The sequence below is a fragment of the Leptonotus elevatus genome, chromosome 13 (genome assembly GCF_054856555.1).
Source record: "Leptonotus elevatus isolate MCC_2025b chromosome 13, RoL_Lele_1.0, whole genome shotgun sequence".
Lineage (NCBI taxonomy): Eukaryota > Metazoa > Chordata > Actinopteri > Syngnathiformes > Syngnathidae > Leptonotus > Leptonotus elevatus.
The window spans coordinates 1,321,011-1,348,204 of record NC_141251.1 but is presented as its reverse complement, the minus strand read 5'-3'; the positions used below and the strand labels follow the sequence as shown (position 1 = coordinate 1,348,204).

General features: G+C 41.3%; 2 protein-coding genes across 3 annotated transcripts in view; one reads left to right on the top strand and one right to left on the bottom strand.

The window, feature by feature from the left end:
• Positions 1–27,194, top strand: part of LOC147163402 (uncharacterized) — a 42,375-nt gene that overhangs the window by 6,473 nt on the left and 8,708 nt on the right. The window contains exon 2 of the mRNA XM_086092153.1: positions 25,471–25,575. Within this exon, the coding sequence (XP_085948279.1) occupies positions 25,471–25,575 (105 nt within the window). The remainder of the gene's footprint in view (positions 1–25,470; positions 25,576–27,194) is intronic.
• Positions 17,175–27,194, bottom strand: part of rbm45 (RNA binding motif protein 45) — a 64,820-nt gene continuing 54,800 nt past the window's right edge. Inside the window, exon 10 of one of the 2 annotated variants that reach the window (XM_086092164.1) lies at positions 17,175–17,298. The gene's annotated coding sequence lies outside the window, so the exon portion shown is untranslated. Of the gene's footprint in view, positions 17,299–26,189; positions 26,722–27,194 lie in introns of those variants that run through there. The other variant, XM_086092165.1, reaches the window with a different exon arrangement.

Below are 27,194 nucleotides of genomic sequence, written 5' to 3'. Positions count from 1 at the left end.
TAGTTATAAGTTTTTTAATATGTTTTTTTTTTAATGCTAGAGCATACAGAAGGCTTTGAAGCAGCCTCTGGATTGAAGAGAATGCTTGAAGCAATGGTAGTTATTACAAAAATGGACAGCAGGTGGCAGCAGAGTAGAAGAGATCAACCAGGGCCATGTTGAAAAAAGCCCATTTACTCAGTTTGAAATAGATTTGTGAATGATGATGATTCTTAGCGATATTCTAATGCTAATTGCTGCAAAACGATAACAGATAGAAATATAAAAAAAAAATCCTGATGAGAGAAGAGACTAATCTTTCTTTTGGTAGGCTCCATGTTCATATAGCAATAGAACACATTATTCTGTGGGCCTTGCAAAATCCGTCAAAATCCAGTAAAACAATCGGGAGCGAAGGGGGTTGCTTCACTGAAAATGGCTGCGAGTGAATGAGTTAATAGTACAGATGTGTGTATATGTGCGTGTCGTTGCTTATACTGCATATGCTTGTGTAGTTGTGTAAAATCTGTAGAATGTACTTGTTGCCATTAATGTGTGTGCGCGTGTGTGTGTGTGTGTGTGCGCCTTGAACTCACCCAAACAACTTGGCTCTTCGCTCCATAAATTAGATACGAGCTCATTTTTTTTGAGTTTTTTTTTTCCCTTAAAGTGTGTGTGTGTGTGTGTGCGTGCGACGTGATGATGCATGTGTGTGGCGAGAACTCTTTGGATGTGTGAAACATCAGCCATGACTGAGGAGCCATCTGCTGCCCACAGCCACGTGTGGGTGTCTGCGTGCGCGTGCACGTGCGCGCGCATGTGCGTGCGTGTCCTCCCTTGACACAGCGCGAGCGTTTGGCTGAACCATCCATCGTATTTATTATGTTGTGATATGGAACATGAAGACTTTTCCGACGCGGGCCCTCAGGAGGAAGCGCATGAGGCGTGTTGACACGTCAACACGTTACTGCTTCCTCTTCCTTTTCAGACATCCACTTTTTGGAAGTTTCCACGGTAACGCAAGCTCGCTCGCTATCAGTCTTAGCCCAAACCGGCACGGGCCGACGCTGCCTAAGAGCTTTTTGAGCAGACCTCGCACAAATTCAAAGTGTCTTTAGGCTTTATTAGTGCTATAAGTCGTCTTGATCCTGCGAGTGTAAATCTTGTGGCGACACGGGCGGAAAGCTCTTTTTTCCTCCGACGTAAACCGATTTTCAAAATGGGAGACGAAAGCAAAAGTGTGTTGTTACTGCTCTTCCAGCGGAGTCGTGGAGGTCCAAACTCAAACTCAAAAATATTTGCCATCCTAAATATTGAACAGCTTTATGAGTTCCGATTATCCGCCCGACTGATTTTTGAGCAGGAAAAAAAAACCTCCTAACTCATACACTCGCAGCCATTTTGACTGAAGCAACCCCCCTCGCTCCCGGCTGTTTTACTGGATTTGGACTGATTTTGCAAGGCCCGCAGAATATTGTGTTCTATTGCTATAAAAACATGAAACTTATATGGTATATTTCTATCTGTTTTGCAGCAATTCGCATTAGAATATAGCTAAGTTTCATCATTATTCACAAATCTGTTTACAACATGACACTGGTTGATCTCTTATACTCTGCTGCCATCTGTTTGCTGTTGTTTTGTTTTTTACCATTGCTTCAATCATTCTCTTCAGTTAAGAGGCTGCATCAAAGCCGTCTGTATGCTCTAGCATAAAAAAACAAACAAACGTATAAATACGTCTTTGGGACACTAAAACGTCAGTTAACATAACATGAGTTAACAAGCACCACACCACAAAACGCACTTGCTGAATCCGTGCTGCAATTTTGCCCGTTCGGCAGCCGCGATCTTACATCTGTTTGCATGTGCAATCAATTTTGCAGCCGTTTTTGCATCAGGCCCAAAGTCTTTTGAAGGCTATCACTGTTGCTGCGTCACGGTCTCGCTTGAGAAGCAAAAAAAACAACAACAAAACTGGAGCGAGTATATTGCCTGCGTGGGCAGTTTAGCAGTGAGCGGAGGTGCCAAAATGAAGGAGGTCCGCAGTCGCCAGCACGACGACACGTACGGCCTGTTTTGTTTGCAAGGAATTCTTCCTGGATTTGTTGCAATAGCAAAATCCATTTGGATTGCATCAAGTTGAGACTTTGCGGTTATGCGGAAATACAAATTCTGCAGTTCTTTGGCTTTTCCTGCAGCTAAATATATGATAATTGCTTGAATTCAGTTTTAAGATGTTAGCTTTCGCGTATTGTGCTCTCAGTTCGCTTATCGTACGCGTTGTGGCCTCTGACTTTATTGGATACGTTTGGTCGAAGGATGTTTGCATTTGTTGTTAACTTTTGAGTACACAACGATTTTGTGCTACGTTCTATAAACATAAAATTCGAAATAATTTATATTTTTAGAGTCAACTTTCCGAACTTTTGAACAAGACATACCGTGTCATCAATCCCACTAATCACTTTCAGTAAACAAAGAGTTTGTACCTTTTTTTTTTTATCACGGTATTCAGATTAATATTGCGTTTGCGGAATAATAATTAAGCAGATGAATCCATCCATTTTCATCCATATCAGTGGCGTTGCCAGTTTAGCCTTATATCGCCCTCTGCTGTTGACTACGATTGACATCAAAGTGCCCTCGGACTCACATTGCGACTATCACGGCTCACCTGTTTTTTTGGGTACTTTTGCAATGCGAGCCCGAGGGCATGTTTACGTCAATTTCGGATTGTCGTAATGAAACTAGCTGGGCCACATTGAACACGCTATTGCAAAGTGTACAGAATTGACGACTCCATAATGATATTTAGACCTTGCCATTGACTTATCACTTCTGGTGTATTTCTGGCTTGAGAAGGTGGCAGAGCGGTTTTGCAGCAGCAGACGAGTGTGCTAAATGAAATGAGTCCCTCACCTTAATTGATTTGAAATGTCTTCTATTTCTGAAGACGCAGCTTTGGTCAGCGAGGGAGAACCAATACGGCGGATGAAGCCGGGTTCAAGCAGGATTCCAAACAACTTTTTGTATCAATATTCCACTACAGACTGGGCTGGGGAGGAGTTCTGGTGGGGGGTGTCTGGTCGGTGCTGGATTTCACCTTCCTTGGTTTTCTTTGGTCCTTCCTCGGGTCTCCTGGTGTTCGGTTTAGGTGAACGGTATGAGATTTTTTTCTAATAGGTTTTCTGGTGAGCTAACAAATACACGCACGCACGCGCGCACGCACATACACATACTCACCCACACACACACAAAAAAAAAAAAAAAATAAATAAATAAATAAATAAATAAAATAAAAATAAAAGAGCAATGATGATGATGACATTTCCGAATGAACAATACTGAGCTCTTAAAAAGAAAAAATAAATAAATAATAATAATAATAATAATTCCACTACAGACAAACGATTATTCGCATCCACCCGTCCGTTTTCGGTACTGCTTCTACTCGTTCCCACCAAGAAGGAAGCCACTGCTCCCCTTTTAGGCCAAATTGTGCAAACGTTACCTGGCTGCCCTAATGACAAGAACACACCTGGGGTTTGACTCCAGCTCAGGCCTCGGATGACTTTGATTGGAAGAAATCCTTTAGAAGACGCCCCCGCACCACAAAAATCATCACAAACATCCCATAATCAGGCCTCGGTTGACTCGGATTGTAAGAATGAGAAAATGCTCCAATTGCGCCCAATTATCATTATGTGTGTGCGTCGCTGCTTACATGTAAGCCACCGATCTATCGTCTGCTCGCAATTGTACTTTTTATGCTGTTTGTTTGCACTCATTAAAAATGCATGACAACTTCAAATAAAGCCTAAATGTAAGATATTGCACTCGCGCCAATGGAATTAGAGGCGGAGACGCATTTGCTGAGCACGTCTGCCGTTAGCGGGCAAGCATCTGAAAGCTGCCGCTCGTTAACTTACAAGGCAGGCGGATTTAATTATATTGCAATCAAGCGGCCGTTTTCTTGGTCTCTCGCTGCCGCCGCTGCCGGGAAGATCGCCGGGAAGATCGCGTGGCGCGTGGAAAACACACAAAACAAAAACTGGTGCGTCACGAGTGCAAACGCTCGCTAAGATGGGTTGTTATCGCACTCTTCAGTAGGATGGCAAAAGTATGGCTGGCGAGCCTCAAATGGATCACGGCACTCTTCAATCCGGCCCACCCAGCATTTATATTATCAACAATCCTGCTATACAAACATTTTTCATCAAACATTTTCTCCCATAGTCACGATTAGTTATATTGTATTTATTCATTTTTATTTAAAAGTAATTTCTCATTAGTACATTTTAATTCATACATTGAAAAAAATATATTTTGTGATGTAATTTATGATTTAATCATTAGTACATTATTATAACTTTAAAGACAATCAAATTAGCCTTAATTACTTTAACTTTACGTGTACATTGAGCAAATGTTATTTATATTTGTAAACATTGGCAATTTGGTTATTAGTAAATTAACAAGAACAAAATAAAATTAAAAGAATTTGCTCATGTGTTTATTTGATTGTTACGATAAAAGATTGTACATATATATTTAGCGTGTTTATTTTATTAAACATCTGGTGATTTAGTTATTAGTGATGAATCACTTGTTCATTTGTTTTTCAAAAACAGTCAAATGTATGATAAAAAATGGGAATTGATCATTTTAGTATTAAAATAAATCATTTTACATGTACATATTTTACTCAGTGATTTGTGAATTAATTAGCATTCAATTGTAAATTAATGTACGTTAATTATTTTATTTAGATAAAGAACTGTACATCTACACTAAATAGTTACATTTTATTTGTTTGATTAAATATTAATATTTTTCCTCACCTCACCTACAAAACGCGACGGTCCGGGTTTTACTTTGTCGCTTCACCTCCTCCAATCAACAAGCTTGTGAATTCCTCACGAGGTGCAAATGAGAAAATGTTTGCCCTGCAAACCTGCCCCAGGTCATATTTTGCATTATTTCACCTTCCAAACACACACAAATGCGACCTACAAACTCCTTCCGAGGGCCATCGTGGCCCTTTAAGAAGAACAAACAACCCCCTCGCACCCCCGCCACCCCCCCCCCTCACCCAGAGGATGATTTTCCCTTCTAAGATGTTCTTAATGAGTTGTGGAGTGCCGCATGCTAAAGTATATATTTATGTAGCTACTCCCATCGCCATGGCAACTGGGACTCGCGAGTTGACGGAATTGAGGGGGCGTCATTGCGACTCGGGTGAACCCTGCCAACGAGGTGGGCGGCACGGGGAGGGGGGGGGGGGGGAGGGGGGCGCAGAGGGGAGGTGGATGGTCGCCAAGCGGGATGGCGACGAAGGAAATGGAAGCAGATGGCCGAGATGCGGAGTGAGGAAGTTTACCCACGCTAACGTTTGTTAGCCCGCTGCCTCGCTGCAACCTTTATTTATTTATTTATTTTTGTCCATTGTATCAGTGATTCCCGACTGATGCGCTGCGGAAAATGAGTCAGTTTCACTTAATTGGTCCGGAAGTGATCGTGTATTTATTACAAATAGCAAAACTTTGTCCATCTTTCTATGCAAGTGACGTTCAACTCCGAGACGTGCCGTCACTCATATTTGTCAGTACATTTTTTTATTTTGCTCTTAAAATCCACATATCTTGTTTTTGTTGTTTTATAATTTGATGTCACAAGTAGTAGACGCCGTTCGACTCGACAGGTTTCTTTTCACAAAAGCTCGTTTTCTCTATATTTTGTTGGAAACCGGTGTTATTGGTGAAACCAACCCGGCAGTGAACGGGTCGGCAATATGGCGAAGGACAGATTTGTATTTATATTTGGATGAGAATCACATTTATTGTCATTGCACATCTCGAGTACAGAGCAACAAAATTCCTTACTCGCTGTCCAAGAGTCTTTAAAACAATGACCAAGCTCTAAACTACACTCTAAAAAGAGAATTGTTCAACCAATTTAAGATTACAAATTGAATTGTCGGCTAACTTTTTTTTAAAAATTGCTTCAATTAGTAACACACGACTGAATTAACTTTTTTTTTTAAATTGCTTCAATTAGTAACACATTTAACAGCAATAATTTTTTTTTTATTTATTTATTCTTTTTTATTAGATTTTTTTTCCAAACCCATACTGTGCCTCTCCTTTATACACTCAAAAAGAGAATTGTTGAACCAACTTAAAAAACAATTGAATTAAGTGAGTCCAAAGTGAATATATTAAATTTCCTTAATTATGAGTTCATTAAACTTAATACTTTGGATTGGAGCCACTTTGAATTAATTTAATTCAGATGGATATATTGAGTTAACTCATAATTAATTAAAATTAATATACACTTTGGACTAACTCAATTCAACGGTGTGTTACCAATTGAAGTGTTTTTTTTTTTTTTTAAGTTGGTTCAACAATTCTCTTTTTAGAGTGTATAAAAGGGGCACAGTATGGGTTTGGAAAAAAATCTCAGCGCACATAGCGATTTTAAAAATAAAGAAAGATCCGGAAGACTTGCGCATGTGTATTTAATTGGAGTTTTAATATTGAAACTCTGCTTAAAGTTACAGTGACGTACAATAATATTAAAGGCACTTTTTGAGGCCACTACGCTTTTGAATATTAATATTGGTCGTTATGGTTTTTTTGTGGTACTACAAGTAGTTGTCTTTTTTCCCCTCCCCCATCACAGAGCCACCTGCCGGACATGTTTGCCCTCCTTGAAAAGATGTATAAGAAAGTGTTATTTTGCCTTTTCTTCTCATCCGTCTCCCACTGTGGACTTTTCCTACTTTTCCTTTCTCGTGGTGGTTTCATTTGATTTCCGTCGGCGTTTGTCGCTTTTTTGCAATCACCGGGGCCGCCTTTCTTCTCCATCGCCTCGACTTCTCCTTCAATCGCCTTCTCATTCTTCTCCCCTTTGATTGCGTCCATGCTCGAGTCCTTACCGCCTGCCCTCAGCTCCTCTTGTCGTCTCATTCCCCTTTCCTCAGCCCCCCCCCCCACCCCCCCATCGTGTCCCCTCTTCAGTCTCACTTTAGTGAGCAGTAAAAACAAGCATCAAATAATAATCATAAAAACAACAACTGTCCAATCATTATAAAGCCATCTCCATCTGGATCGCACGCGCGCGGGGGGGGGGGGGGGGGGGGGGGGGAGCCAGCGAGTTGAAGAGGAAGTGAAACAGAAGGCCAACGACGCGCGCTCCACTGGAGGCGAGCGCGGCCTGTCGGCTCTCGTCATTGGGCCAAGATCACGTCCTCCCTCCCGCCTTCCCTCGCTCGCTCGCTCGCTCGCCCGCCCGCCGCAAGACGATACGCGCACCCTCAAAGGCCGCACTTACGCCGCAAGGCTCACTCTGCGCCGATATCTGATTTAGTTCCGTGTTCATTTCAAGTGAACACGTATGACAGACGCGCCATTTGCATGTAAATAACTTTACAAGTCTAAAAAAACAACAACAACTAAAGTAAGTCAACGATACGTTTCGTAGGTCTTGGCTGACGTGTTGATTGACATGAAATGAGTCAGCAAATATTTAACTCGCCTCCAATTGACCATATTCTATGTTCGAAAAACCTCGACGAGGGCTGGCAGTCTTCGACTTTCTCGCGTTTTGATTCAATTCCGATTTTTAGGTCTGAGATTGGATTGACAATTGAATTTTGATTGAAAATCATTTGATTGATTGAATGATTTCTCCGTCAATCAATAGATGTGCAAAGAATCGTCATGATCTACTTCAGTCTGTTTTGCAAGACGGAATGACAAATGGAAAAGTTAGTGTCTTTTTTTTTTTTAATGATTTGGGACATTTTATATCCATTCAGAATCGTAGTAAATGAAAATCTTGATTCGTATGTGAAATGATTCTTTTCGCACACCTCTAACGTCAAATGTAGCAAATTGTTCTGTCCACCTCCCAACGTCGCATATTTCGACCACATTTAATTTCTCTCCACCTCGAATGTACCATTTTAACATAGTTGACGTTTACTTCTCTAATGTTGCTTATTTACGTCATATTTATGGTCTATATACCTCTGACGTAGCGTGCAAGATCATATTTAATGTCTATAGGCCTGCAATGTTGCATAATGTACATTATATTTAACATTTACACCTCTTTTTTTTTTTTCTTCTTTTTTTTTTTTTTTAACATTTACACCTCTAATGATCTTATTTCGAGCATATTAAATGTTCTTTACACATTTACATGATATTGAATCTACTATACACTTTTAATGTCCCATATTTAGACCAGAGTTAATTCATGCTTTGGCTGCGGGTGTTTTTTTTGTTTGTTTTACACGCCTTTATTTGTGTTCTTTGTGCAGACGTTGGGTATGGACATCGCCAATGACGAGGGTCTATTTAGTATATACTAAATGTGTACATACTGTAGATGCCATCTGTGGATTTACACATGTAGCGATCACATTGGCACACGTCCATCACATGTTGCGTTTGTATCCGCATTTAGAAAGCACTTGAGAACATATTAAGTGGTGTGTGTGTGTGTGTGTGTGTGTGTGTGTGTGTGTGTGTGTGTGTGTGTGTGTGTGTGTGTGTGTGTGTGTGTGTGTGTGTGTGTGTGTGTGTGTGTGTGTGTGTGTGTGTGTGTGTGTGTGTGTGTGTGTGTGTGTGTGTGTGTGTGTGTCTTTTTTCCTTCTCTTTCCTGTGTGCGTCTCGCTTGCGAGCAAAAGACATAATTGCGCCACTTGACTCCTGCGGTGTGAATGCAGCCGATCACTTTTTGCACCGCTGGCTGGCAACGGAACGCGTCCTTCCCCAATCCACGGGGGGGGGGCCTCCATTGTTGAAGACGCTAATCACGCCGTAAAGAAAAGCACAATATCACGTCCAATAAAAGATGTGATTGCTTCTCTTGTGATAGGACAGAACAGAACAGGCCTTTATTTGAAAGGGAAAATCCCCCGTTGGACAGCAGCAAGAACAAAAAAAGAAAAGGTTTTGTCCAGAATATTTACTTTTACTTTATGTCTTTTGTTTGTTTGTTTTTTTGCCTTGAGTATCCACGGCTTGTATCGGCAGCCTCAACGAGTACACGATACCTTGAAATAAGGCCGGTATCGTCCCGATACGGATACCTGGTATCACTACTCACCCATCCCTATTCCCTAATATAAATTCTAGATGCAATTTACTGTATAAACAAATATTATAAATGAATAAATCGCGTCGATGCGATTTGCAGAGAAAAGAACACGAGCAGCAGCAATGCTAGTCAGCGCCGTTAAATAGCGACATTTTGCCCTTTGCTGTCCTCGTCCTTGCCACGGGATGTTTGTTTTGAACCAGCGACGCATTAAGACACGTTAGCGGACAACAGCTGCTGACTAACGGCCAAAACATTAGGTACGCCATCTCATGGCGTCCATTACGACACGTCGGATGTGTTTTAGCCTCTCGAGGCTACTTTGCGCTTCGCAAGCGATTACGAGAAAGGTCGTGTCAATATTGGACAAAAGCAATCATGGCGCTCCACATGTGCTGTTCCCCCCCCCCCCCCCCCCGTCATTTATTTAATCCTCCTGAAATGGAAAAACAAGGTTTTATTTAAACCACAACAGCTGAAGTGAGCACATGCTCTTAATATTTGGCAGCGGGTCAACGCGATGATCACATTTTCATTTACTCGCACTCAACAATGACGCTCGGGCTCGTTTTCATTCACTTCAATGTGCGAGTGCTCATCAAATGTCAGATTAATTCATGATGAAAGATCGCAAATGTTGGCCTCATTGCATCCACACAACGAAATTACAGCTGAGGACGCGACGGACCCAAAGTTGGATTTGATGCATTGGATTAAAACCTGGACGAGATCTGCATTCTGTCTACTTTCAATTATCCTTATAGAAATGTTCAATTTAACCGTTTATATATCTATATATATATATATATATATATATATATATATATATATATATATATATATATATATATATATATATATATATATATTTATATATATATATTTATATATATATTTATATATATTTATATTTATATATATTTATATATATATATATATATATTTTTTTTTTTTTTTATATATATATTTATATATATATATATATTTATATATATATATTTATATTTATATTTATATATATATATATATATTTATATTTATATATATATATATATATATATATATATATATATATATATATATATATAGTAAATTTACTTTGAAAATATTTTGAGAGAACTGTTACAAGAAAAATATATTTATTTTTCTAGACTATGGGACAAGATTGACGTTATCTCAATTTTACAAAAAAAAAAAAAATATGGTCGAAATTTTAAGTCGGTCTTGTAAGCGTATTGTTTTAGGAGATTTAAATTGTAATTTGGCACACAAAAAAAAAAAAGGAAATTTGGTTTGAAATGGGTTTGTTTTATCTCAAGAAATATTATGAGATTAGTATTTCATTTTTATTAAAAACATGTAATGAAATGAGATTGACATTTATCTAAATGGTAAACATTTATAATCTTCTGATAATGTTTTTTTTTTTCTGGAAGAAAAGTGGAGATTGATGTCAAACTACATTATCTTTAATTAGTTAGTTCATTTTTTTCATTGTGTTAATCGTTCCATATTGATGGCGTCGGTCCAAATCCTCGTACCTCCAGAATGGTGACTTTTCAGGAGGTCCGCAACTGTCATGTTTGTTCAACCATTAATGTTACATCATCAGAGAGCACAAGACGTTTTCAACACTCAGGATTGGTCCTAAATCTATAAAAAAAAAAATATATAATTAAAATAACACCCACAACAATATTATAGATTTGTGGAAAAAATAATACATTAACCAAATTGTGAGCTTATAGCAGTCCTAAAAAAAAAAATCAAAAAAATGTGAAGAGCCTTAGTGGGGGTATCAAGTCTTTGTTTTGTTTGTTTTTAGACTAACGCATGAAAGAATGAGTGTGCGTGCGTGCGTGCGTGCGTGTGTGTCTTATCTTTGTGTAATCGCGGCCTTTGTGCTGTCAAAGGAAATGTACATAAAAGAGGCAGACGACAAGTGCAAGTGGTGTCTGCGGCCACCAAAGGTCATGGCGGTTATCTTAGCTCGCGTTAAACACACACACGCACGCACACGCACACACACACACACACACACACACGGGGCACCGGTGGCGTGCACGCGGTTGTGTGTTTGCGTGGTGTGGCGTCAGCACTTCTAATGACAGCCGAGCGGCAGATAGTATTGATCGGCCTGACCCTCTCTGACCATCAATACCGATGATCACATCCAGATAAGCTTACACGCAATCAATAAGGCTCTCTTTGTCTCGTGCTGTTTGTGTGTGTGTGTGTGTGTGTGTGTGTGTGTGCGCGTCTGGCTGACGTCACTATGACCTAACCTGTTTCAAATAAATTGTGTGTGTGTGTGTGTGTGTGTGTGTGTGTGTGTGTGTGTGTGTGTGTGTGTGTGTGTGTTTTTTGTCTGTCTGTGGTTGACTTTACTTTAACCTGACACGTTGTCCGACCTTGGGTGTGTGTGCGTGTATGTGTGTGTGTACCTTTGGTTGACTTTACTCTAACCTGACATATCTGACTCTGACCTCAGGTACATGTGTTAATATGTTTGTGTGTATGTGTGTGTACATTGGTGTGCGTGTGTGTGTGTTTGTAATACCACTTTTCCGCTTTAATGTATGTGTGTGTGCATGGGTTTGACTTGCATATGACCTGACATGTCTGACCTAGGATTTGTGTGTGTGTGTGTGTGTGTGTGTGTGTGTGTGTGTGTGTGTGTGTGTGTGTGTGTGTGTGTGTGGGTGTGGGTGTGGGTGTGGGTGTGGGTGTGGGTGTGGGTGTGGGTGTGGGTGTGTGTGTGTGTGTGTGTGTGGTTGACTTGTGGATATTAAGACCTGACACGTGCCTAACCCAGGATGTTGATGTATGATGATGATGATGATGATGATGATGATGACGATGACGATGACGATGACGATGACGATGATGATGGTGTGTGTGTGTGCGCGTGTGTGCAGTCTTTTGTGTGAGTGAGCTTCTCTAATTCTTCTGTATGTATACACAAGTGTGTGCGTGCACGTGCGCGCGTGTGCATGTCGGGTGCTTTGGGGCACCTTAAGGTCGGTGAAGGTGAGCTGTAATGGAACTCTGAGCAGATCCAATCGGGGAGCACTTGTGCTAAAATGAATTGGCCTCACACAAGGAAGCCCTGTGTGTGTGTGTGTGGGGGGGGGGGGGTGCACGCACGTGCACAACTGTGTGTGTGTGTGTAAAGGCCGTGGAAGCTGTGAAAAAACAAATCCAATTGTGACAGGTTCACACAGACAAAAGGGCACATTTATTTAAGAAGGGAAAAAACCTGTGTGTGTTAAGTCAGACTTTTCACACAACAGCTGCCACATTTCATGTCCGCATTTATTATGATGATTATATATATTCATCATTTTATTTTTTTTAACACCTCGATTGACCTTCTTGACATCTTTAGGTCACCGTCAAAATGTATTTATCTGATCTATCTCGCGAAGATATATTTGAAACGAAACAAAAAAATCCTTGTGATAAAAAAGTGTTTATTACACTACTGTGCCATCTAAAATGAACATGAAAATACTCATTCTATATATATATATATTTATATATGCAAAATTCCCCAATCATAAAAACATTAGGAAATATTTCATTCATCAAATTAGGAATATGATATGATTGATATGATATTAAACAATATCGTCGTCGTTATGTCACAATATTAAAAGAAGCGCATCTGTTAAAAAAAAAAAAAAATTGAGGTTGTAGCACCTCTGGTGGTTATTTCATTATTTAGTTCAATTTTAATCAGGAATGTTTTGGCCACTGCAGCAGTTATCACTCCCATAAAGAAGTCAGACCAGCAAGTATTTTTCCGACATCGCCATCAGCTCAACGCAGCATTTTGATATTTTGTGCCGCTGAGCCAATAAGATCACATGACGATCACATGTAACATGACATGACATGGACAAGCTTATTTCTTCATCGCTGCTAATATTATGCACAAAAACACCGTCTCGTGCTTTTTTCCCTCATGAGGTTATTTTCTAGTATTGTGATTTTTTTATTTTTTTATTTATATATCACAAACTTCCCCACCATATCGTGATATTTATCGTATTGTGCCGTTTGCGCTTTCGTCCCCATTTGGGCCAATGGCTGACCTTATTTCAAGGTACGTTTCCTCCCATCAGCCGCCCTCTTGTGGCCATTTTACGAGCAGGAACTCCAAATTGGAAGCAAAGAAAACATTTCCATCCATTTCATCCAATTTGCGAATGTCGCTGGCCTCGTTCTTCTCTTTTTTCCTCCTCCAGCCGAGACGCATCAACTTCATCACGAGGCAAGTCTTCGATTGTAACTTTAATTATGTCTCACTTACGCACGCACGCGCACGCGCACGCGAAGGTGTCAAGTGTCAATTTACATGTAAAGTGCAAATGAACGCCGCCGTGCGAGAAGTTAGTCATCCTCCGCACGCATTCTTTTTTTGAACGACATCTGTAATGTTCTCGCCGCGTCTCCATCAACCTCACCTGCTTCTATTCTTCTTCTTTTTTTTTTCGCGGGCTATTTATCGATACACGCTTACACACGCACACACACACAAAAGTGTTTGTGTGAGGACTCAAGTAGGAGTGCGTTTCTATTTCAGGAGCATTCCACGTCTTGGAAAGGTTTTTATTATTATTATTTTTTTAAAGTGGGAACATCAAGACCGAATAAACGTTCTTGTTTGTTAGCACACTTTGATACTCGTGGCAGTGTGTGTGTGTGTGTGTGTGTGTGTTCATTTTTGTGTGTTTTTATACTGATTGGCCTTTGTGAGTGTGCATGCAAGTGTTTTGTGTGTTTATAGTTTTTGAATGTTTGTGCTTTGGTTGCAATTGTATTGAGTGTGCGTGCGTGCGTGCGTGCGTGTGTGTGGGTGTGTGTGTGCGTGCGTGCGTGTGTGTGTGGCGAGATAACATTGTTGTCAGAGAAATCTATCAGCTCCAACAGGATTGCTTTTCCGCTGGCTTTGCTTGCTCCCGTGTTTCATTCTTGTTTTCTGCTCCTCAACCTTAACCCCCCCCTTACTTACATGCCCCCCCACACCCTCACCTGACTACCTGAACCCCCCTTGCCTCCTTCCCATCACTTTCACTCGCAAAGCAACAACACCAGTTGCACTTAATAACAGCTACTATGTGTGTGTGTGTGTGTGTGTGTGTGTGTGTGTGTGTGTGTGTGTGTGTGTGTGTGTGTGTGTGTGTGTGTGTGTGTGTGTGTGTGTGCGCGTGTGTAGTGTACATCTCCAAATGATCCCCCCCCCCCACCCCCCTGTCGAGAGTGAAATAGATACGAAGAAGGCAGCGGGACGGGAGCACAGAAGCATGCGGAGAAGTCGGAGACGCATGAGTGTGGAGGAAGGATGGGGGAGGAAGGGATGAGCGATGGAGGCGGGGGGGCTTGAGTACAAAAATGTACGAGGAAAAGGAGCTGGCGGGCCAGTGGGGGAGAAATTAGTTCCGGAGCGAGCAGACACGAGAGACGTGAAGGATGGAAGTCAGGTCGCACGTTACATTTGTCACTCGCAATATGGCAACCCATGGCGGAATGTATCGCTTACTCCTTCCGTATTGGCTGCTGGCTGGTTGGCCCCGCCCCCGCCCCCGCCCCCGGGAGCGAGTATCTTCCCACACTGTAAATGTGACAGGTTTATGGTAGTATACACTTTTTTGCAGACTGTTGGTTGTGGGCCAATGACTGAAGGGCTAACAGCATGGCAACGTAGATGCTATTTAGCAACATTAGCATTCAGACGGCGGACTGAAAGGATGAACTACCGAAATGTGGTTGCTTTAAATGCGCAAGCTTGTGATTCTGTTTTCTGTTGACCTTGACAGTAAACTTCAGATTGTGCCTCAAAGCTGCACTTTTTAATAGTTAAACAGCAAAATGTTCAAGCAAAGGGTTATTTTTGTCGAGCGAAAAGTTCGCTAGCTTAACGCGTCATCGGAAATGAGACGCACTTGTCATCGTGATGACGCTGTAAACCTTCAAACAACATTAACACGCACAAACTTAAATGATGTTGATTTTCTTTCTAAATTAGTCTCTTCATATCTTAACATATAGCCTAAATTAATCTGCAACCAGAAATAGAAAAAAAGTGGATTTTTTATTTTTTTTTTGCTTTTACTCTTTCTTACTTACTCTTTTTTTTCCTTACGTGATTTTCTGTTTTGTGAACGTGCATTTTTAGTGACTATTGTAGACTCGTTTGTGATGTTTGTCCAACCTTATAGTCCTTTTTTGTCTCTTCTTTCACGTGGCATCGTGCAGTTTGTTCAAGTTAGATGCCCTCCCACATCTGCAGTTGAGTAAATAAACACCCGCGGCCATTGTTTTTGAAATGATGGCCGAATTTCATTATCTTGTGCACGTGCAATTGCGCCGACTTGCTTATGAAGTCTGTGACGATTCTCAAGTCAGTTTTTGCGTGTTTTGTTTATCAGGTCGGCCTAATGACTGCATAGTAATCGAGTTTGGCCTCCACCAACCAAGCGCATGCTAATGATGTTTACTACATGAAAAAAAAATCAGGTCAATAAAGCCCGAAACGCTCGACGCTGGATTTACCTTCTTCGAGCAGCAAACAAACACTTTTTTTTTTGTGTGCCGTTCGACCCGCGTTGTGAGACATGCGGTCTTCAAGGAGACATCAGGGCTCCATTTTCCTAGACAGGAAACCGCGCGCTTGCATCGTCATCATTTTCGATGTCGGGGGCACGTTTAGTCAACGATGCTTGTTGTTTACGGTCGCGGAAGGCCGGTCGATTGGTTTTGCTGTTTATGTCTGAAAAATGTGACACGACACCGGCTGCTTTCTATGCCATCAAAGCTGTTTTTGTATACGGCGCACTGTGCGTATTTATAGCAACACAACATGTGTTATTTATAACTGGTAAATGCTAACTGCCGCCAAGGTTGGACCCACTGCAGGCGTTGGGTTTCTTTGCGGAGTGTTAAATAATCAAGTTCTTTCCTTGTCCCTGTTGCGTTCTTTGCTTCGACGACTGAAAGCAATACGAGTTCATCGTTTCTACCCAAACACATAAATGTCATATCAAGCTCATCTTATTAACCCTTAAAAAAAAAAGAACTTACAGAGGATTTTATTCTGAAAAAATACAACAGTGCACTGTAAAAAATAAATAAAAAATTGCGTAAACTCAAAAATTTCAAGGCATCAAACTTTGATAACATTGATTTTCAGTTTTTGGCTTTCCCGCATTTGACAACAAATACAACAGAGTTGGCAGAACTTGTGTTGTCCCCCAACTTGAAGATGCAACTCCAAACAACTCAGAAAATTGATTTGGAGCAAACAACTTGCTCGTCTCTCTGTCGAGATTTTTCTTGCTTCTTTGTAGTGATGGGAAAATGAAGCTTCAGAAACCACTTGCAATATTTTTTTTACTTTTCTGAATGAAAATTGATTACATTTCCCACTTGATCTTTAAATCCAAGAGCACCATCCAGAGGAGTAAAAGAATAATGCAAGTGGTTCGTGAAGCTTCATTTTCCCATCACTACTTCCTTGAGACGGTTTGGCGCCCTCTTGTGGCATCTGAAAGCATCAAAATGGTGTTGACAAAGCAAACGTCGCGCCTCCTAGCTAACATCGGCCGCAGCTCGCTCACACTTTACCGCAAAGCTTTAATCGGGCGTCGCGGGAATCCCCAAATGCAGCGGCCGGGGGTTAATTAGAACCCGGCGATGCCATCCCATAATAATATGACCATTACAGTCGAGAGATTTGCGGCTGCGAAACCTCCCTGGACGCTTGAGTGGGGAGGAGCAGCGGCGGCGGCGGCGGCGGCGGCGGCGGCGGCGGCTTGTTTTCTTTGGTGTTGACGAGTCGCTCGTTTGCTACCTGCACCGTCAGCGGGGACTCGCCTGACGTTATCGACTCGTTCACGCTGTGAATTTTCACAGCAACGCTGGCACCAATTTGAGCAAGCGTCAATACAAGAAAAAAAAACTAAATACAACAGCAAAAAATATGTTGAGCGCAGTTAATAGTAAAAGATAGAAACGATAACTGGTAATAAGTAATAACTTCTTACTGCGTTGTGACATCACTTCCTGTGTATCTTCCATAAACGGCCGAGACGCTTGCTGAGCTGAACTCTTTTAATTCAATGCGTGACGCCCAAACTTTTTCTTGCTCATCGCAACTACGACCTCCGGGGGCATTGGAGCACTTCCTGGTGGTCCGGGGGTCTATTTGCAGATTGATGGAGTGAGAGGCAATAAAGAGGAAAAAGAGAAGAAGAAAAAAAGACATTGAGAGAGAGAGTGAGGAGAGATTTAACTCAAAGAGAGAGGACGGAAGAAGTGAAAAATCTCTGAGCCATAATCTTCACTCAGCCTGGAGAGGCTTTGCCAAGTTGACCACACACACACGCACGCACGCACGCACGCACGCACGCACGTACGCACGCACATCTGCGTGGGCTATGTTTAAGACAGAGTGAAAATCAATGTGAGCGCTGCCACTATGCATGATAATGAGAAAGGCGTGCTGCTTGAGTGTGTGTTTGCAAGCGACACTGTGTGTGTTTGTACTACATGCGTGTGTGTATTTTTCAGTGTTTGTGTTTGTGTGTGTGTGAGGTCTAATCCCAGCTAAGTCCATTAATGTGTGTCTGACTGCCAGTCGACGCTTGATTGTCATATCCGCCCTCACGGTGGACCCGTGCGTGCGTGCGTGTGTGTGTGTGGGTGTGTGTGTGTGGGGGGGGGGTTGTGTAAGTATAAACTGGGCCTCCAGAATTCCGCCAGGGAGTGTCAGGCTTGGACAAAAGTTACTCCATAAAATGTGCCCACACACACTGGACTTATGTGTGTGTGTGTGTGTGCAAAATAATGTGTAGTGCGGCAACAAAAACCTGAGCTAGAAAACGACATTGACAGAACAGCTGCGACAAAAGTGACCAAAATGATAGCTAGCAAGCGATCGTAAGAAATGGATACGGACAAAAATCGATAGCGATGACATGACTGCAGGAAAACAATGCTGATCAATCAATAGCAGTCAAACCTTAGCGTCAAAACAGCAAAAAAACGACAAGCGGAAAGTGTTAGCGACAAAATGATAGCAATTGCAATGAAACGACTGTGGCGGGAAAATAATATCAAACGATTAGCGGTGAAACCATAGAGAGAAAATGATAGTGAGGAAGCAACGGCGACAAAACAAAAGAGACAAAAAGGTTGGCGAGGAAACCAAATGAGGTTGAAGGCAAGCAAAAGTTTTCGGACACATCATAAATTCTTTCAGCGACGTGCGTGTGTGTGTGTGTGTGTGTGTGTTAATTTGAAGCCGGTTGCATTGCAGCATCCTCCATTTGTCTCCATCTGGCTACACACACGCACACACACACACACCGACCCCCTCACTCATTATTCCCGCCCACACGTTGGAATAAGGTCGTCACCCGAGGAGGCGTGCGGCAATTGTGTGACTGGCAGCTGTCAATCATTCATGTCTTCAGTCACGCAACTTCATTCATTTATTGACAAATTCGTCACAGCACGACCAGCACAGTACATTTAGGACAAAGTGTCACGTTAATTCAAAGGGACCAGACTGTGTGCGCGCGTGTGTGTGCGTACGTGCGCGCGTACGTGTGTGTGTGACACTTGCAGTCATCTCGGGATGCTGATGCAATATTCATGTCAATATGGCCGCCGTCTCGTCTTCATCTTTTTTGTGGAGGCGAGGCTCATTAAAAGGCTGGTCTCCACCAAGCCCCCCCCTACACAAATGTTGTTGTTTTTTTTAAGTTGACCAAATTATTGGTAAAAAGCAAAATCATTCTTTTGAACTTTGCCAGGGGCGGAAACATTTGTGTGCCAGCTGGCGTTAGCTAGCAAGACGATTTGAAAAGGTTTTGTCGATATTTTTAGGAGTGCTACCTTAAATGTTAAAAGTTGCCGTGCGCTACCTTAAATGGGGATTTAAAGGGACAGTAGGCTCGTGTTCCCTTTGACAGGCCCACCTCAACCACATTAGCCGAATATTACTTTCAAATGGGATTTTGAAAGGAGCATTTAGGAGAATTTAAACACTGCGTATTACTTGAAAAGTTGTTTTAAAGCGATCGTAGCCGTGTAGTTACAGATACAGTAAAAGGTGAGATTTATTGAGACAGGTGCTACCTTAAAAGATGATTTTAAAGGGACGTCATCTGTGCAGCAACATACGAGTTCATTTAAAGAGACAGTAAATGTTTGTTAGCTTAAAAGACAATTTCTACGTACAGGAAGTAGTTGCATGTTTGCGTGACATGATTTAAAGGAACAGTGAATCAGAAAGTGGCTTAAACAGCAGCTGCGTGTTACCTTTTGTTGATTTAAATAAACAGAAGCCGTTACATTTCTGTACACTGACAGGCGACTTTCTAGAACACGAGGCCTTAAAAGTTGATGTAAAGGGACGGTAGATGTGTGCTAACGTTAAGGAGAGTTTCAAGGAAAGGCAACAGTAGTTGCCTTAAAAGGACGTTAACAGCATGTTTGATTGAAAGATGATTTAAAGAACCCGTTTTTAAAGAACCACCTTTTTTTTCCTCCTCAAACAAACTTAACGCACACGCTAATCCAATAAGCTAAGTGTGTTTTTGTTGGGTCCGAGCTGACGACTTGAGTGGCTTTTTGGGCCGTCGTCATAGCGACATTGACGCAACCTGAATGACCTGTGACCTGTGACCTGTGACCTGGCCGTCATGAATCAGCAAATATCGTTTCATCAAGTCTTTTTTTCCAACCTTGTTCTCCTGTTTAGAGACGTAATTTCATCACTAGGTGGCGCTGCTGTTGTCAGTCCAAAGACTGGATGGAGTTTTGGCTGTCAAAAGGACTTGAATGACGTGGGATGCGGCGGCGGCGGCTGGGCGGGCGGGCGGGCGGGTCAGGGGTACGAGCCGATGCCGAGGTTGCCGTTCCCGCATCATTACTTCTCCCGCCGCTCTTTCTTTTATTTTCACTTCCTCCGCCGCCGCCGCTCTCGTCTCTTCTCATTACTTTTTATCTCTTCGTCACCTCCGTGTTCTTCCTGTTCAGACGCGCTCACGCAAATGAGCCGTGAAATGCTCGCCGCTTAAGCGGCGCTCGCAAACGTCGCAGCGTGTGTATTTATGAACGTGTGCGCGCGCGTGGGACTTTATTCACGCGACCACTTCAGGCCTGGATCAGACGCCTCGCGGTCAACCGCCGTTTCTGGCGACGGAGGACGTCTGCGATTACCACAACTTGATCTCACTCTCTTATGGTCAAGAATTGGAAGATGATGATCGCATAACATCACTTGGACAAAAAACGGTTGTGCAGTTCTCCAAAAGAGGCCAAGTGTGCTTGCTTCAAGCTGTTTTTGTCAATCGCAATTGAAGTTTGCTGTAAAAACGGCACAGAAGACATCAAGTGTTGTATATTTAAACACTAAAATGTATCTTAATGCTAACATGCAATGCGAAACCCCATAGGCAGGCTAGCAGAAATTAGCTTTGATGTTACTCATTTTCAACCTTCCAACTGCTACTAACCAACACGCTTACACATTTGCATAAACATACACTCACGCGCACACACACACACACACACACACACACACACACACTCTCATCCTCACACACTCACAGTCTCTCTCTTTCTTTCTCTCTCTCACACACACGCATACATACACACACACATCTTGCATTTAAAATATGTCCTGCACACTCGTACACGCAGTTGTGGGGCGTATTGATTGCGGATGGAAAGCAGCTCATTCCTGCGATATCATTCCGTCTATTAGATGCGGAGGCGCCAGATTTAATGCTGTAATCCCGTCCTATTTTCCGGCTCATTTTTGGCACACACACACACACACACACACACAGGAAAATTCCCCAAAGGGGGGGCGGGGTTGATGCTTCCTGTGACCGGGCGGCACGGGAGCGTGAACAGCTTTGCCATATGCTCGCCAAAGTCGAGTCACTCGCTCCTGCCGGACGCTCGCGCCGCATTCTTACGTTGACGTCAACGTCACGTTTTCACGGTTCGAAAAACATTCATTCTGCATTAGGGTGGCGACCGAGCCGGCCAATCACAGGGCACGTACACACGGGCTACCTTGATTGACAGGTTTTTTTTTTTATGGATGGCTTTATGTTGTTTAAATGAGGCACTAAAGCCTAAAGGCTTATAACTACTGCAGCATTTTGCTTTTCTTTAAGCCCGTAAAAAACAATTTTTTTTTGCATTGTGTGCTAGAATTTGGCATTTAGACATTTCGTTTGACGGTAAACTTGAGCTGCGAGTGTCATTAAAAAGTTTGAAGCTTCTTTTGTTGCTTGGTGTGAAGCGAATTGAGTCCACTCAATTGCTCGCAAGTCAAAGCCAAAAACTCGGTTGAATGAGGGCTTGTATCTTGAAAAGCTCGTAAGTGCAGGCACTCGTATCTCAAGACACCACTGAATACTAAATTCAATTAGAAACCCTTTATGTCCAAATATGATCCATTTTGATCAAAGTCTGTTATTTTTGTCTTATCAATTATTTTTCAAAACTCAAAATGTCTGCGTGAGAAGTATGACAAAAGTTACCGCGCAGCATTATGTTGCCTCAAGATTGAAAGTCTGCATGTTTGTCAGTTAGCAGCGGAAAACTTTTGTCGATCGGCGGCTCACCGCGTCAAAACGGCGATGAGCTGTTCCATTTGACGGTTGAGGCGAGACGAGACGTCTTGGTGTGAAGTCAACTCCAGCGGCGGCTAATTGGCTACAAAACATTAGCGCTCCTTCATCCTCATCCTTGTTTTTGTTTCCTGGCCCAGCCGGCGCTAAGCGCTAACACGGCGCATCAAAGCGGCAAACAATAAAAAGACGAGTGAGTTATTAGACGCGGTCGAGACATCCGACGCGCGGGGAATGTTTGGAGTCGGCATTCGGGTCACTTTGGATTCCTTCAAATGGATTATTAAATTTCATTTCTCACGCTGCTCATTAAAACACATCAACCGCAAAAAAGTTTGGCAACCATTTGAGCTTCTTGGTGGGCCCACTTTGTGTAAGAATTACAATTCACAAGTACTTCCAGAATACAAGCTTACTTTCCTATCACTTTGTCAATATTACATTAAGATGATTATCTCAAGGCACCAGTGTAATGTTAATAATAATATTGATGATGATGATGATGATGATGATGATGATGATGATGTAAACACGCAAAATGATACCCTGCTGCCTTGTGCGGATGTAAAAACGGTTTGGAATTGAATCCGTTTTCCAGTGAAACATCTTTTATTTTGAAACGTGCTTGTCTCCTTGAAACCAATCTTTTGAATCCGTTTCCAGTGAAACATCTTTTATTTTGAAACGTGCTTGTCTTCTTGAATCCAATCTTTTGAATCCGTTTCCAGTGAAACATCTTTTATTTTGAAACGTGCTTGTCTTCTTGAATCCAATCTTTTGAATCCGTTTCCAGTGAAACATCTTTTATTTTGAAACGTGCTTATCTTCTTGAATCCAATCTTTTGAATCCGTTTTCCAGTGAAACATCTTTTATTTTGAAACGTGCTTGTCTTCTTGAATCCAATCTTTTGAATCCGTTTCCAGTGAAACATCTTTTATTTTTAAACGTGCTTGTCTTCTTGAATCCAATCTTTTGAATCCGTTTCCAGTGAAACATCTTTTATTTTGAAACGTGCTTGTCTTCTTGAATCCAATCTTTTGAATCCGTTTCCAGTGAAACATCTTTTATTTTGAAACGTGCTTATCTTCTTGAATCCAATCTTTTGAATCCGTTTTCCAGTGAAACATCTTTTATTTTGAAACGTGCTTGTCTTCTTGAATCCAATCTTTTGAATCCGTTTCCAGTGAAACATCTTTTATTTTTAAACGTGCTTGTCTTCTTGAATCCAATCTTTTGAATCCGTTTCCAGTGAAACATCTTTTATTTTGAAACGTGCTTGTCTTCTTGAATCCAATCTTTTGAATCCGTTTCCAGTGAAACATCTTTTATTTTGAAACATGCTTGTCTTCTTGAATCCAATCTTTTGAATCCGTTTCCAGTGAAACATCTTTTATTTTGAAACGTGCTTGTCTTCTTGAATCCAATCTTTTGAATCCGTTTCCAGTGAAACATCTTTTATTTTGAAACATGCTTGTCTTCTTGAATCCAATCTTTTGAATCCGTTTCCAGTGAAACATCTTTTATTTTGAAACATGCTTGTCTTCTTGAATCCAATCTTTTGAATCCGTTTCCAGTGAAACATCTTTTATTTTGAAACGTGCTTGTCTTCTTGAATCCAATCTTTTGAATCCGTTTCCAGTAAAACATCTTTTATTTTGAAACGTGCTTGTCTTCTTGAATCCAATCTTTTGAATCCGTTTTCCAGTGAAACATCTTTTATTTTGAAACGTGCTTGTCTTCTTGAATCCAATCTTTTGAATCCGTTTCCAGTGAAACATCTTTTATTTTGAAACGTGCTTGTCTTCTTGAATCCAATCTTCTTGAATCCAATCTTTTGAATCCGTTTCCAGTGAAACATCTTTTATTTTGAAACGTGCTTGTCTTCTTGAATCCAATCTTCTTGAATCCAATCTTTTGAATCCGTTTCCAGTGAAACATCTTTTATTTTGAAACGTGCTTGTCTTCTTGAATCCAATCTTCTTGAATCCAATCTTTTGAATCCGTTTCCAGTGAAACATCTTTTATTTTGAAACGTGCTTGTCTTCTTGAATCCAATCTTTTGAATCCGTTTTCCAGTGAAACATCTTTTATTTTGAAACGTGCTTGTCTCCTTGAATCCAATCAACTTGCGGCCCAAACAAAACAATCCATACACTCGATGCCCGAGTGTGCTTTAATTGAGGCGAGGGCTCAAATGGACGCGAGCGGCTAATGCAGCCATTTTAACGACATCATGCTAAGCGGGAATCATGCAAATTGGGATGTTTGCTGTTTCTAATTGACAAACGACTTCATGCTGCTTCTTCTAATGGAATAATGCCACATAAGTCCTCCCTTAATGTTGCTCCGTCCCGTGCAATGAAGCCGCATAAGTCGTGACTTAATGGAGTTACGCCGTCTCGCGCAATGATGCAGGGGGGGGGGGACTTTCCCGCCGTAATGGACGCAGGACGGCGGCACATTTTCTGCTTTTGTCTTCCATCTGTCGCGTCCAAGCAAGTGAGCGATGGGTTTTTCCAAAGCGACCGTTCGAGACTTGAGCCCGGGGGGAGAAAAACTTTTACACTCGCCGGAAACATATGGTCAATTTGTAGTCTTTTTTTTGTGTGTGTGCGTTTGTAAAATCGTTTAATTAATCAATGATAATTCGTTCTCATTTTGAAGTGCAACTAAAAAGGCGTGTGTGTGTGAGAGAGAGATATGAAATGTAGCAATGCAGATCATGTGTGTGCGTGTTCACTCAGACGCTCGAATTGTGGATCAATAGTTGCGATTAAAGGCGCCATTAGGCACGGAGACGCCATTGTTCACACGCACACACACGCAAATGAAAAGCTTCAGTGTGATCGATATCGATCGAGCGAGCGAGCATGAGCATATTTGACATTTCGCGTTGGTTAGGATGATGATTCGCAAGCCCCGCCCCTCTTTCATTTCCTGCACATGCACTCAGCAGATGGTCACGCAACAGGACACGTTTATGGCATGTTTGTGTGCATGCCGTGAGTTTTTGGAACCCAAAATTTGTCATCATGGTAACAGACATGTCTGGAATGGAATCATGAGTGAATGTTGATGAAAATGTATAAAGTGATTCTTTATGGACTTGCAAAAAAAAAAAAAAAAAAAAGGCCATAAAAAACTCTTTAAAAGCTTTTAAATGGATTCGCTTGACTGGTAATAAATGTGGCTTTTGAAATCTCAGTCAAGTCCGCGTTGTGTTGGTTTCAGTCCATCTTCACACTTTACACGTCTTAACGACATTTCCGTATTCATATTTCTTGAGAAGAAACGAATCGAATCCAACTTTATTGGTCACTGTTGCAGGAACAATGAGAACGAGGACGGCATTTCCTCACAATTAGCAGCAAAAGTCAAAAGATGAAAAGCATTTGAAATGATAATTGCTCGCGAGTTTTTGGTATTTCCAACACGTGTGAGCAAAACGTGCACACGCGTTCGATAACACGCCATCCGTTGTGGTTGTTGCCTTGACTCATGTTTGTGCTGCTTGACACTCAGCTGGGGTTATTTTTATTTGTATTTTATTTTTTTATTTGAACAATGTGTGAGTCACCGTCCTTGCATTGTGACTTTTCCGCTTGTTTTTATTCTTTCCATCGCCAGAAAAGCTTCAGCGCGTCGCAACACACACAATAGGAAGTGACTTGACGTGTGTGTGCGTGTGTGTGTGCGTGCGTGCGTGTGTGCGTGCAGGACGAGGGCACCTCCAGCCTGTACTGCGAGCTGTGCGACAAACAATACGTGCGACACCAGCAGTTTGACAACCACATCAACTCCTACGACCATCACCACAAGCAGGTGAGTGAAGGGGAGGGGCCGCCGCCACCGCCTCCGCCACCGCCATCGCCGCCTTCACGGCTCTTTTGTTCCAAGTCGGAGACGGAAGGCGCTGGCGGAGGTTTTGGATGTGACACAACACGTGCACGCATATTTTACTGTACGCATTCAGATGGATGGGAGCACTTAACAAATGATGAAATGGGACTTTTCTTCCATACTTTGTATTTGTATACTGTATAATATCGCAGCTTGACTCTTCTTTGAGATTTACAGACAAAAAAAATAAAAAAATAATAAATACTACTGCAATCTTGATTTGGTATTTTTAAAATAAATAGAAAACATTGAAATGTATGTATGGAATTAAATGCACCAATAATGATCAATTAAAGAAAATATATGAATAAAACATATTCTATTTGAATGTATCAATTAAAAAAAAAAAAAAAGTATATTTACATTGTCTTAAAAATCCTAAGGTAATTTTCTTGGACTGTGCTGGTCATAAATTAGAACATCCTCGAAAAGTTGAATCATTTCCGTAATTCCATTCATAGATGATAGATTCAGGGCCCACAATTGAGTGATTTCAAGTATTTATTTGTTTATTTTTACATTATTTGGGCTTCCAGCTCATAAAACCCACGAAAACAGGATGTCAAAAAATTTGAATCATGGGAAGAAATCACCGCGCGTACTTCCCAATCTTGTATGGAATAAAATACATATCAAATATTCTGTACAAAATTCTTGACCTTGACAGTTTGCTTTCGATAAATATACAAAATGAAAGTAATAGATTCATTTAAAAAAATGCAACAACAACAAGAAGTACCAAACTTAATTGAATTAAATGAATGTATGTATTACAATAAATAAATACATAAACAATTTGAATATTCTTTTTTTTAATGATGAGGATTGGGTACATTTCTTAATTGAATGTCTACGCAAAACAAATAGATAATTAAAAGAAATACACATCTTTAAAAGTAGTATAAGTTCCCTTTGAGAGGGTTTTGTGGGTAAGGGTTAAGGGTCGGGTTTTTCTGTCGGAAAATAATTGAAAATGGTTGTGCACCGTAATCAGCAATTTGGCCCGGGATGGAAACTGGACTCCAAAAATTCCAGCATTCTTCTTTCCACTTGTTCCAGATCCTGCAACTGCGGGACAAGCAGGGTCAGTCCAACTTTTTTTTTTGGCTCCGCCCACCCCCAAACGGTGCTCAGCGGGTGGCACTGATCAATTCTAAATCTATTTTGATTTTGGTTTCTGGCCGAGTTGGAATTTGGACTTTGTGGTTAGGGTAACCCGGTTATAAAATACTTTAAAAAAAAAAATCATAATTATATAATTTATTAATTCATATTGACAAAAATAAACTTTTATTCTGAATGTGTGTTGTGTTGTGCGACTGAGAGAAAGTTTGACAGTCTTATAAATAAATAATACGAATATCATCCGTAGTGAGGCTCTTTTGTGTAACAAACACACACACAAACACGCGCACACGCACACGCACACGTCACTCACCTTCTGTAAGTAAAGTACTTAAAAGTTTGAGAGTGTTTCTCCCGTCTGTCCGTGTTTGGGTTTGACGGTGATATGAAGCTGCACAACTTTATTTTTTTATTTT